The 13,463-nt window shown below is 45.6% G+C and overlaps 1 protein-coding gene across 2 annotated transcripts; it reads right to left on the bottom strand.

Annotated features, from left to right (window-relative positions):
• Positions 1-927: 927 nt before the first annotated feature.
• PRSS23 (serine protease 23) lies at positions 928-12,188 on the bottom strand. Of its 2 annotated transcripts, none has more exons than XM_082660652.1 (2): positions 12,129-12,188; positions 928-2,883 (listed from the first exon to the last, which is right to left on the bottom strand). In XM_082660652.1, exon 2 carries the CDS (start codon positions 2,868-2,870, stop codon positions 1,743-1,745), a length of 1,128 nt encoding a protein of 375 aa, XP_082516778.1. In that variant the 5' UTR covers positions 2,871-2,883; positions 12,129-12,188; the 3' UTR covers positions 928-1,742. The 2 variants fall into 2 exon arrangements, with proteins under 2 accessions (XP_082516778.1, XP_082516777.1); XM_082660651.1 differs by lacking the exon at positions 12,129-12,188 and adding an exon at positions 11,588-11,706 and having other exon boundaries at positions 930-2,883.
• Positions 12,189-13,463: the final 1,275 nt, after the last annotated feature.

Raw genomic sequence — 13,463 nt, forward strand, 5'->3', positions numbered from 1 at the left:
TAGATTCCAAAGCATATCGTAGTGTAAATCCAAAGATTCCTGGTGGCCTTGCATCTCTGCTATGCACAGTATTTCTTACGTGATTTGAGGAACGCACTATGGTTGTAGTTTCTTGAGTGCTTTATCAGGATTATTCTTCTGAAAAGCGCGAGGAACATAAGCCAAAAGTCACCCGGAGAAGGTTTAAGCATCATTGCTGTAGTTCAATGTCCTCACAAATAAATAGTCACAGTGCAGGCTGCAAATGTCAGGGGTGCACGCACACCACATATCTGCCTTGTAATTCATTTGCTTTTTTGTCTCTACTGATACATTTAGAAAGAAGTGCTCGGGCTGAGAGGCATAGAATGAAAACATAAAACGAGTCTAAATCTTTTCCTTATATACTGTGATGATCATATTGATAAAACATTCATAAAGACATTTATTGAAGTGGTGATTCTGATCCATTCTGCATTCCCAATTTTCATTTTTTACTCTTGTACTTGATTATGGGTGTCTGTAGCCTGGAGAATTCTAGTAAAAGAGGCCCTTTTAACTAGTAAAAAAAAAAAAAAAAGCCATATTGGTTTTTCTTAAAGCATTTTCCAAATATTTTTACTATAAAATAAGTAAGAGAGAAAAGTTTCCAAATTGCACAAGTCCACAGCTCCCTGAAAGCGCACTGAAAACTATGCAGAATAATTTTGATTAGGCTGGATGACTGTGCCAGGCTCCAAACAAGTGGTTATTCTGTTGTGACATCTGCCAAGCAATGTGTCCATTGTGCTCTGGAATTTAATTCATTTTAAATGACTCCATCCAAATGATAAAACATGAGATGTGCTACACTCCAGGGGTAAAATACAATGATTGTTTTTAGTGTGACCACAACTGTTAGCTGGGAAGCAATACAGCCTGTTCTAATTAGGCCCTGATTATTGTCTCCTGGAAAACAGCTAGTTCAAGAAATGTGAGTGAAATCCTGTTAAGTGGAAGGATTGGCATAAACAATCTTGCTTACTCTGGTGTGACTACAAACGCTGGCAGAGCCACATGCCAAGGCTTCCCAGAAAGTACAGCAAGAGTCTTCAGAAGAGAAACTATTTCAAAACTGAAAGATGCTTGGGATACTTACTGTAGGATACAGTTTAATACGTGTACCAGTGTAATCAATAAATTATCTTACTGATCTAGGACTTCTGTGCAAATACCCCCAAATCCAAAATATTATAACTGCCTGTCTAAAAAGTACTGTGAAAGTTCCTAAGAGTTGTATGTGGTGGGGAACACTGCCTGGAAGCATGAATGATTAGGCACTAAAAGAAACAAAACAAAGCAAGTTGAACCTCAGGAGAAAATACACACACGTAAGAATTTATGTCTCCCATATGCCACGTATTTAATATAAGCTTTGGAAACAAGTTCAGATGAAATAAAAATCAAAGTTCTCAAAAGGTGAAAGATTAACTTAATCACTAAATCTTCCCTATTGACCCAAACATCAGTATGTTGTTTATTTCTATGCAAAAGTAGGCCTTCAAACTGCTTAAATGATATATGATACACAAACCAGTTTTCAAATAATACAGCCAGTCATCTTGCAATTTAAAAAAATTAGGTAAAAGATATTATAACACATTTCACACACACACACACACACACACACACACACACACACACACATACACACACACCAATGACAAAATTTGGCCTCTCCTAAAATAGAAGACCATTAAGAACGGCCAGAAAGAAACACCGTGTCACCCCTCCCTACAATCCAGGTAGTTTCCTTTAATCCAATAGCAAATCTGGGCATATTTGAGAGGGGTGATTCTAACAGCCACGTTGAAATCCTGTGGAGAACCGTTCATGTCTACCCACTGGTGCCCGGAAAAGATGCCAATAATTTTTCGCTCCCACTTCTGCTGCTGTCTCTTCCACATCCTCACGTAGACCCCGGACCCGCTGGCCCCGGGCTGGGCGTCACACTGCTGGTACAGCAGGTCATAGGTCTCATCTTTGACATCACAGAAGCGGTATACCAAGTTGCCCGGTCGGTCATTGTCATAACCAGAGAAGTGGATTCTGCCCCCTGGCAGTTGCTTGGCGGGAGGGCTTACCCCGATCTTCATGAACTTTCTTTTGTGGGGTTTTTTGAGTTCCAGGAGGGCATAGTCATAATCCATGCCAATGTCATTGGCATTGCCCTTGATCCAACCCTTGGGCACATGGGTGCGCTTCACCCGGATCCACTGAAATTTCATCTTCTCGGGCACGGCTGAGCTCGAGTTGTTGGCCCTTCGACCACCATCTTTAAACTTGGGCTTCAGGAAGCCCACTCGCAGTTTCTGGGTTCCTTTCACGTAGGTTTTCCCATCGTGTATGCAGTGGGCAGCCGTGAGGACGTGCTTCTCCGCCACCAGGGTGCCGGTACAGCCTGTTGATAACTTCACCGATGTTGAGAACGGGTAGTTGAGCAGGAAGTCCTTCCCAAAAATGCTGAATCTGCTGTCGTAGCCATAAATCTGCCGCTTCCTTCGAGACTTTCCCGAAGACTCACCCTCACCACTTCTGAGGACATAGATGCCCACCTGTGTCTCGGTGCGGCTGCCGTTGGCATAGAGGGTTTCATAGGACAGGTACTGCTTGGCCTCTTCATAAGTGGGCAGTGGACTTCCCTTATGACACTGGGGGCCACACGAGGAGGACACTTCCAATTTGGCTTCGGCCCCAAAGTGTGGCTTGGCCAAGTTTAAGGTGGACTGGGGTAAGACCACGGGGAGGCGGTAGGCAGGCCAGGTGGGTTTCCAGTGGGCGCTGTAGGGGCTCACCTGCCCAACAGCACAGAGGAGGACGGAGAGGAGGAGAAGCCCTGGGGTCCCCGCCATGCTGAGCACCACCCTGCAGGAACAAAGACAAGCAGGTCAGGAGGGCAAGAGGCTGAGCTCTCCTTTGCTGGGGAGGCAGCCTGGGGGCATGCCTGTCATTGTTTTAACACTGTGAACCCTGCTCATTAATCGGGGGTGTGGAGAGGAATCCCTAGGTAATGGTCTCACTCACAACGCAAGGGCTTGACCTTGTTTGTTCCTGTGGCTGGGTGCCCAAAATGAAATTGGGTATTCATTCCCCTTGATGTTTAAGGTGTCCCTAAGGGCAGCCTGCTGCAGGGCAGGTGCATGGAGTCATTAATTCACAGATGAATTGCTTGACCAGCCCTGACATCCATACAATTTTGAGCCTTCTTTGTGCTTGATTCTATACTTTCATCCTCTCCTACCTTCCTGGTCCCCCTGCCTTTCTTTCCTTCCTTCCTCTCAATCTCATTATAGGATGTACTTCGAAAATGTTCAGAGTAACTTGCTCATCTCGAGGGTAAATTTAAATCACACAGTTTATTGAATGACTAAGGCATCAGGGAGGGATGGGTCCACAGCGTCACACTTACTGGGACTCTGATTGCTTTTAAATGGTGAGTGATTGAGAAGAGGGAATGAGACTTTTTTTGTTTTATTTGTTTTGCTTTGCTTTGAATTTAGAACAACTTTAACTATTATAAGTTTAGTTTCAGAGTAACCAGGTCTCTGACAAACCCAATATTCCTTCATCCTTTGGATTTTGTTGTACACTACCAGGGTCTTGTCAAAGATCTAAAGCTCTAATATTGCATCAAGTATCACACTGTGACTATTTCTATTCCTATTTCAAGTAACTATTGGTTACTTTTTCAGGTCTGTGCATCTGTGTTCCCAGCTAGTCTAAATGCCTTGAACTTGGGCCTATGCTAGCAACTCAACAAAGATTTATTGAATGGATAGTTTGTATTTATGAAGAGTGAATGAAGGAATGATTAGTGTGGCTCAAAAATATATATATATTTTAAATTGGGGTATAGTTGCTTTACAATGTGGTGTTAGTTTCTACCGTACAGCAAAGTGAATCAGTTATACATATACATATATCCCCTCTTTTTTGGATTTCTTTCCCATTTAGGTCACCACAGAGCATTGAGTAGAGTTCCCTGTGCTATACAGTAGGCTCTCATTAGTTATCTATTTTATACATAGTATCAATAGTGTATATATGTCAATCCCAATCTCCCAATTCATCCCACCCCCCCTCCCCCTTGGTATCCATACGTTTGTTCTCTACGTCTGTGAAAAAGTATTTTGAATGATGCACGCTGAGTGCTAATGACATAGATGCGCATGGATGACGTGGTAGCTCAGAGAAAGGGTGTGGAATCCAGTGGTGGGGAGAAGAACACGGGAGGCATCCTGGGGGAGGTGATGCTTGAGATGGGTGTTAAAGCTGAACAGAAATTAGCTAAGAGAGTGAAGGGGACACTTAGAGGGAAAAACCGTCTATGCAAGGGCAAGGAGACAGGCAACAGTACAAGTCACTTCAGTAACACATTAAGCTCAGCAAGGGTGGAACAGAGGACATGGTGGAAGCAGCAGGCGAGAGCCACGTTATGCAGGGCTGTGTATACTAGATGAAGGAGTTTGGATTTTATCCTGAAAGGTATGTTTAAAGACCCAGAACAATCATCCCACTAGAGGAACAACAACAAAGATGATTGGAAGTACTCTTATAAATATTGAAGCATCAGTTGGCTCAGACTGGCTCCGAACCTTCTGTTCAAGAGAAGCTGAATAGCAGGTAGGTTAATTCATTCACAGTCAAGGACCCCAAAACAAGGACAAGGAGGGGTTAGGTCTTAAGAAGCTAGTGGGACATAGTGGGAGTGGGAGTCAGGAAGAAACTGTTTCACTCTTCTCACGCTTCCTCTTTGAGAATACAGAGCTGCTAGCAACTTCTGGGTGCCTTTTGCTTTCTTTTACATAAAACTGGAAAATCCCATTGATCTGATCTCGTCCAGCTGAGCACGCCAAGCCCCACTCCCAATATGCACACATCATGTTTTCCAGTATGTGCTTGCCCCACCTGCCTCTGGGGTCTGTTTGGCTTGACTCTTTCTGATTCCACTTCTGTCAAGTGCGTGGCTAGAAAAGAAAGAAATGAAGTCCTGGAAAAGCCAATTCCTTGGGACTTCCTGATTCCTTGAAACTGTTTCTCTCCATTTTTCCAAATAGGAAGGGTCCCTGGGCCCTTTGGCATGGAGGAAATATATCTAATTATTTCTCTAAATCCTTGAAATCATGGGGAGCATGTGTATGTGCACACAAGTGTTTGTGCTGATTGAGGGTACTGCCAGGACTAAAGGTTCTAAATGGATGATGGAGGGGATGCTAATGCAGGTAGAGCCCTCTTCCCTAAGGGGGACTTTGGGGGTGGGTTAGGTGTGCTGAGGACAACACTTCAGGAGACTTCAGGGGATGGTTCTCTCTGATTATTCCCATCTCCTAGCCGAGGACCCAGACCTTGGACATACCTAGGGCTTGGACAGCCTTTTCTCTGTATAAGTTGCTGTGTAGGTGACGAAATGCCCCCCCCCACCAGAATCCCTGCCAAGTGTGATATGTACTAGGAGGAATCATGTATTTCCCACAGGGCTTCATCTTGGACCCCTACCTACCACCCCCTCCTCACTTTGACTATAACATGGAGAACATTAATGCCTGTTAACACTGAGCAACAGATGTGTTAAGTAAGCCAAGTTTACTTCAGCTTATCTTTTTTTTCCTTATAAATTTATTTATTTATTTCTGGCTGCGTTGGGTCTTCGTTGCTGCCCGCGGGCTTTCTCTAGTCGCGGCGATCGGGGGGCTACTCTTTGTTATGGTGCACGGGCTTCTCATTGCGGTGGCTTCTCTTGCTGCAGAGCACGGGCTCTAGAACGTAGGCTCAGTAGTTGTGGTGCACGGGCTTAGTTGCTCCGCAGCACGTGGGATCTTCCCAGACCAGGGCTCGAACCCATGTCCCCTGCATTGGCAGGCAGATTCTTAACCACTGCGCCACCAGGGAAGCCCCCTAGATGGATTTTTAAAAGTGTATTTGAACTAGTTTCAGGCTCGTTCCTACCATTCTCTTCCCTGACACCCCAGCCAATAGACAATGTCAACGGTTGGACGAATGGATAAAGCTAAAGACACGTGCCATTGGCACAGTCCTACAGAGTGTGAATTCTTTACTGCCGTAAGTAATTTGCACTCTGTACTCCTAGGATCCAATTAACATACAAATTTCAGATTTAGGATTTCAAAAGGCATGTTCTAGTTGATAATATGAGCATATTTTACTGTCATGTTCTTCCTGCCCCTTGAAAATATCTACAACTTATGATAATATATAAGATCATACTATCTCATCTCCTCCTCTCTCTCTCCCAAGAATATTTTGAAAACAGGAATACTTGGGAGCTTGGACCTCTGGATTCTGTGTGTTCTTTCTTAAGATAAGCTGAAGTAGGGACTTCCCTGGTGGTGCAGTGGTTAAGAATCTGCCTGCCAATGCAGGGGATGCGGGTTCGAGCCCTGGTCTGGGAAGATCCAACATGCCGCAGAGCAGCTAAGCCCGTGCGCCACAAGTACTGAGCCTGCGTCTAGAGCCCGTGTGCCACAAGTACTGAGCCCGCGCGCCTAGAGCCTGTGCCCCGCAACAAGAGAAGCCACTGCAGTGAGAAGCCTGCGCACTGTAACGAAGGGTAGCCCCCGCTCCCTGCAACTAGAGAGAGCCCGTGTGCAGCAACGGAGACCCAACGCAACCAAAAATAAATAAATAAATAAATAAATAACATTGTTAATGTACTAAAATTGCCAAAAAACCCCACATCCATCTAGGAACCTTGTCTTAATGAATTAACCCCCTCTCAGGCAAAATTGATTCTAATTTCACCTTTCCCAGTGCTTGCCCTGTATAGTAAAGCCCTGTTTAAAAAATGCTTTCCAAGGCCTTGAAGCATGCCTCATTTCACATGTGTCACCAGGGCATACCTTTTTGAAAAATGTCTGCCTTTCAAAAAGTAAACACTGTTTTTAGAAACCACTTAGTGGGTGTGGAGACACAGGAACAAGTCTTTTTCTGGGGTATGCGTGTTGGCTCTCACTGGCCACAGCTTCACTCCAGCCTCTCAACACACAGAATCGAATTTGTTCTTCAGCAAAATGAGGGCTGACTCTGCCAAGGGCCTCCCGGACCACTTACAGATCACAGGATGCTGTTAGAGGGCACTAAAGAGCCTACTGCAGACTATGGCTAGAATATTAAGACTCTAGACGAATACCATCTAATCTAATCCAGAGCCTTCACAACAGAAATTCTGGGCAGTCAACCAGTTTAGGAGAAGCCAGCCATCTATAAGTAAAACTGCTAAACCAACAGGGCAGGGTAAAGCTCTAATCCCTTAAAAATAAACTTTTCAGATACGTCAAAAACACTAATTCTCTTAGTTTGAAGCATCGCTTACAAGTTCCCTATATTATTATTTCAACTCTATTCATTATTTTGTGTGGTAAGACCTTATTCTGAGAACATTTTATATCTTCATTAAAGTTTCTAGGGTTTCCCTGGTGGTGCTGTAGTTAAGAATTTGCCTGTCAATGCAGGGGGCACGGGTTCGAGCTGTGGTCCGGGAAGATTCCACATGCCGTGGAGTAGCTAAGCCCGTGCACCACAACTACTGAAGTCCGCACGCCTGCAGTCCATGATCCACAACAAGAGAAGCCACCACAATGAGAAGCCCGCACACCTCAAAGAAGAGTAGCCCCCACTCGCTGCAACTAGAGAAAGCCCACGCGTAGCAGCAAAGACCTAACACCGCCAAAAAGAAATAAATAAGTTAAATAAATTTAAAATCAATAAAGTTTCTATCTAACTCTGAAAGCTACAAAACTGTATTTAAAAAAAAACTTTAATTCAGATTTAGAAATTAATGCAGGTCAAATTATTCCAAATTGATTTGGTTTTTAAATACCTGATCAGAAATTGGAAGAGAAAGTTGTATGTTCTCAGGTCCCCACCTGGGTTTAAACTGACAACTGTATTAAAGTTACAAGCTTCATCAGTTACTCACTCCTTTACCGATTGTGTGTTTAGGGTGATTTAGAAATTGTTATGAACAATGATCTCTTAGTCTTCTAGCTCTGGTCTTTCCAGGTCCAAGATTCTCTCATTTTATAATTTTCCAGGGACACAAAAGGCCAGGTCAGGCATTATGTTGTTTATAGACAGCGTCTGCACTGTCATTTACTGCTCAGTAGCTTTTACTCAAAGAATTGTGGAAGGCGGAGGCACAAGGGGAAAGGAAAAGGAAAATTTATCATGCTCATCTCTTGCCTGTCTGGACGGCAAGGTTTCCCTTATCTGTTTGCAAAGGAAACAAAGGCCTCCAGCAGAGGGCAGCTTTCAAGAATGGAGTGGAGGATGGCTAGGTGAGAAAGCTCTTAGCAAAGTCTTGGGGTAGAGGTGGGGGGGGGACACACCCTACTTCAACTCAGGGCCTTTCCTAAGGCATTCACACCTTGCCCTGACCCCTTCCCCATTAATAAAACACCTTAAAATTAGGTTGGTGGCTTTGCATTAATTTCCCAATTCACCTGATACTAGGATAATTCCCCAGGAGACAATTATTGTTTCCATTTTTATACTCTTGGTAAGCCTTAGCTATGCCCATATAAGTTTATTTAAACATAAACACTCTAGGATGAAAACAGTCATAATCTCACTACTGGAAAAGTAACTAATGGGTCACATAATTTTTAATTCTCTCCTGCCTTTAAATGAATCATTTTATCCTTTTAGAACTGTCTGGAAAACTCACACCTTAAAAAAGGAATGAACATTTCCGAATCTTATCCTTATTATTAACCAACAAGGACCTACTGTATAGCACAGGGAACTCTGCTCAATATTATGTAACAACCTAAATGGGAAAAGAATTTGAAAAAGAATGGATACATGCATATGTATAACTGAATCACTTTGCTGTACACTTGAAACTATCACAACATTGTTAATCGACTATACTCCAATATCAAATAAAAAGTTAAAAAATAAATGAATTAATTTAAAAAAATCTGGACAAAATAATTCAGGTCTACAACATTTCATTTCTAGGAATAAGCCTTTACTGGATAAGGAGTCCTTAGATACATAATTATCTTCTAAAGTTCCCAACTAAGTATTTTCATAAATCACTTCACCTAAATGACAAAGAATGGAAAATGAAGGTAAGCAAATATTTTCTCGCCATGCTTAGTAATATGGAAACAGTATTCCTTTTCCAGCTCTGTATATCTGACTCACAAGAGGGTTACACTTTCCATGTCCCAACACTCAACGTGAGCCGCTGTCCCTCTGTCCACTGTCTGAAAATATTTATACCTTATGAAGATGCTGCCACTTCATAAGCCCACTAATAACCTGACAGTGAAGGGACATTGCACATTAGCAGATGTGCAGACAACAATCACCGCTTGGAGACCGTGGCACTGAGATGGCTCTCTGCCAGTTCTACACCTTGAAAACTGCAACAACACAGGTCTCCTCAAGAGGGCAAGTGTTTGGGATAATGGTTTAACTCCTATAGCAAAGAAGTGCTGGCAGGGAAAATCTAATCCTCAGGATATAAGTTCTCTGTTGTCCAACATCTGAATTCCTGTGACCACTATAAATGGTAATGACAGGAAGAAACAGCAGGGAAGTTTGTGAGGATAAAAGTTTTGGACACCATCTGGAAGGATGGCCAAGGGTTTTTCCATGGACTCTCTGCCCAGAGATACTGAACAGTGAAACCATGCTAATTCCTAAAGCAAATAGCTAAAAATGAACAAAGCTCTGGGAATACTCTGCAGCCAGGCATGCTCTCATTTTCCTGAGGCACAGAACCTGTTAAAGGGAAACAAACCTAATCACATAATGGTTTAAGAATTACAGTCTTGTACAGGAAAGAAATGCAGGGTATTTACAAGCCCAGCTACCCTAAACATAATCTTGTGGTCAAACGAAGTTTAACTTCTTCTCTATCAGATTTTAGGCAAAATGAACTACCCTAGTGAGCCTGGGACAAACCTGGCAGCAGAACAAGAGCAGAGTATAAAACTGTCAATGGTGAGACCATGAGAAACGAATTCCCTGGAGTTGGGGGCGGGGGAGGGGAGTTAGGCATGAATAATGGCTGGTGGATTAAATCCTAAGGGATCTATGAGAAAAGATGTGCAGGAGAACCTGAGACTCTTAAACACTGCAGACAGGGGCCAGAAGTGTTCTCAGACCCACTAATGGGCACTTTGGCACTTATACTACAGACAGAAAAATGCACCCACATTCACCATCTACCTGAATAAATTGTCAGTGTTACAAAAATGAGATCCATATTAGTTACCTTGGAAAAATGCTTCCTTTCCAGTTCAGGCAATGGAAAGGATGACGAGTTATCTCTTGACTTTAAGTGGCAAAAATACAAGTGAAACAATCTATTCAAATGCAGACGGTGTACATATGATCACAAACACTTTCACAAGTACAGATAGTGGCTTTCGTGGCAGTTCCTAAGTTCCTTTTGCCCACTCCACCTCCAATCCACTCCTGTCTGACAGACTTCTTAAGAGATGCAGTTATAAGGTCTATTTTAAATGCCTCTTATGCACAGGTATGATTCTGAAACAAGTGCAATAAATAGCCTGATATTAATTTGGAATTCAGCTTTTGGCCACAGCTGACTTCAAACCATAAATTCAACTCCTTACCACAGGGCCTCGTCAAAACGATTCTGGCATTGGCCTACCTGCTCCTAAGGATGGCAGAGGGACCCCTCAAGTTCAGTTTCAGAAGCTAAGAGAAGGCAACCCTGAGCCAACACTGATCCTGAACAACCAGGAGCTTTCCATCAGCCAGGGGCTGTTTCTGAAGTCTCATGGATGTCACCCAAAAGGGAATTAAACAAACAGGCTTTTTATCAGCCGCTTTCTCATGAGATGTTCGAAAGCAAACCTAATTTGTATTCCGGAGGGGAGTGGTAGTTTTCCTTCATCTAAATAATTTTTCTCCCTCCTCTTTTAAAACATTTTTGAAACTTTTTTCAAACTGTTTTTTTAAACGTTAACTAGTGATGAATGTCCACAGGCTCAGGAAGAAATATTTGCTTCCAGCAACTGTTGATAGTTCACGGACAGTAGTTTCTAGGGATGCGCAGGGTTATCAATCAAGGCACCAGAGAAAAGAGCCTCTTTGCTGCAGTCTCCTTGCTTGCTAAGGTTTGTTCACAATCACATGCCCAGGATTTAAAAATTAATGTTCAGATCTTGTTGGAATACGTATGTGCAAAACTCAAGGGAAAAAGTGAGGGTATGCGTGTGTGTGTGTCTGTGTGTGCACGTAAGAGGCGCCGGTGTTGTCATCTTCCAGCCGGAGGACAGCGTGCCCAGAGCGGGCTCTTTCTTTACTCCCACCCAGCATCCGAGATGGTAGTTGCAAAACTTTCCTTCCCTACCCGATCCACGGGTGACACTGCGTGATCCAAATGCCCTGCAGCTCCTGAGTCTCCGCGGAGCTCCCCCAGGCCGCCGGTCGCACCCCTCGAGCCCCGAGGGTAGCCGAGGCGAGGTCTCCGGTGCCGTCCCCCCAGCCACGCAGCCCGCGGTCCCCCCGCCTCGCGCCCACCGGCCCTTTGTTCCACGGCCCCCGCCGGGCCGGCGCCCTCACTCACCCGCGCCGGGTCGCCCGCCCGGACCCCGGCTCGCCGCGCCGCTCAGACAGGTGTGGGGGCCGGGAGGGCGCGCGCAGCTCCCATGCCGGCTTGGCGGCGCGACTGAGTGCTAGCGGGCGGGCGGGCAAGCAGTGCCGGCGGCTGCCGGGTCCGCCCCCCGCGCCTCCGGAGCCCGCCCGCCCCGCCTCCGCTCTCGGGGAAGCCGCTCGGCCGCCACCCGCCCGCCCCCCCCCCGCCCCCCGCCCGCGGCCCGCGGCCCGCGCCCCCGCCCCTCGCCGCCGGCAACCGGTCCGAGCCGGGCGCGCAGCCGGGAGGACGCGCGGCCTTGCGGCCCCGCGCAGGTGGCCTGGCGCAGCTCGCCTGTCCCGGCCTCTCCGTGCCAGCCCGCGCCGGCTCTCGGGGAAGGGCCCGCCCTGGTCGGGGACCCGCGCAACCCTTCCTGAGTGAGCCTGGGGCCTTCGCTGCCTGCAGTCCGCCGCCTGCTTGCAAAGACCAGGGGCCCCTAAAGTCGACAGCCGAGATCTGGGGCCGCGGGCCACACCTGGTGCGCGAAGAGCCCCTCCGCAAGTTTGAAGAGTTGGAGAGAAACCTGTGCGCTTCCCACCCCACATGCGCTTTGAGAGTTTTCAAAGTTTTGAGGTGATGCCCGAGTTCCTTCCCCTTTCACCCAGTCTCTCGGAGGCCTCAAAGGGGCGGAAACCCGCGATCCGGTGGCAGGACCGCCAATGCTTTGCATCCCCTGCAGTAGCGCCCAGTGCGGTGCTTGGGGCCCGGAGCAGGGCAGGGGCTTGGCAGCTTCCAGTAACCGGCTGGGTAGGGAGCCCACAGGCCTCAGCTCTCTCTATCCGGGCACCAGCGGGTGGAGCCACCTCCTCACCCAGTGGGCAAGCGGCCCACAGAACGGGCAAAGAACGTACAGATTACCCCTCTTTGACAGGTAAGGCAGGGGAGGAGGTTTTTCAGGGCTTAATGACTTGCCCCAATGCACTGAGGCCGCATTTTTTTTCTGTGAAGCCCTTTAGCCTGCCCGTCTCCCACCAAAGTCTGCTCTCAAAAAGAGAGGACTTAACAGGCTGTTTCACACCAACGTGTTAATGACAGACCAAGGTGCTTGTGTTTGCCACCGATTTTAAATAGGAAAGCCCCAACACGTGTCACTCTGTGGTGATTCTCAAATACGAGGGCACTATTTTAAGGGCAAAATTTTCTTAAACCAACCCACTCCTGGCGTAAATTATTTTCTTTTAAAACGTTGCATTACTATAAACATAAAATGAGATATAAACTTGTGTCATAGCTTTTGAACAACTCTGGAATAAAACCAAAACAAATTTATAAGTTAAATATAAAATTCTCCTCCCAGAGCTGTAAAATTTAAATTACTAATGTTTACTCAACTACTACTAGCAACTTGTGGTACTGACTGCCCAGGTGTGAGTACATTTGAGCTCTGCGTGGCTCTGCAACTCTTATGGTGTGGGAAGGGCCCTGTATTGACTCGATTTTCTCATCTCTTTCCTCCCTTCCAGGTACCACACCTCCTCTGCTCACACTCTATATTATTGTAATAGTTGGCTTTCATTTGACTCTGATACATAATTAGAGATTAAATTTGTGCTGTTCCTTTCTTATTAGCATAACGAGTAAAGTGGTAAGTGTTGGTGGCAAGGCATAGCTCACACAGGCACTGAGACCACAAGGCAGTACTTGGTATCAGATGGTTATCCCAATGATCCAGAATGTGTTCATATTCATTTTTTTAATCATAACTATGAAAAAAATAAATTTTGGCTCTCCAGCTTCCATTTGGAGAAACACCATTGAAAGTCAAATACCTAACTTAATAGAGAAGGCGGGGTTGGAATTAGAAGGAGGG

Source organism: Grampus griseus (assembly GCF_964374135.1).
Source record: "Grampus griseus genome assembly, chromosome: 8".
Classification (NCBI taxonomy): Eukaryota; Metazoa; Chordata; class Mammalia; order Artiodactyla; family Delphinidae; genus Grampus; species Grampus griseus.

What these genes read in the sequence shown, in the direction of transcription:
- PRSS23 (XM_082660652.1), bottom strand. Translation starts at nt 2,870, where the DNA reads ATGGCGGGGACCCCAGGGCTTCTCCTCCTCTCCGTCCTCCTCTGTGCT.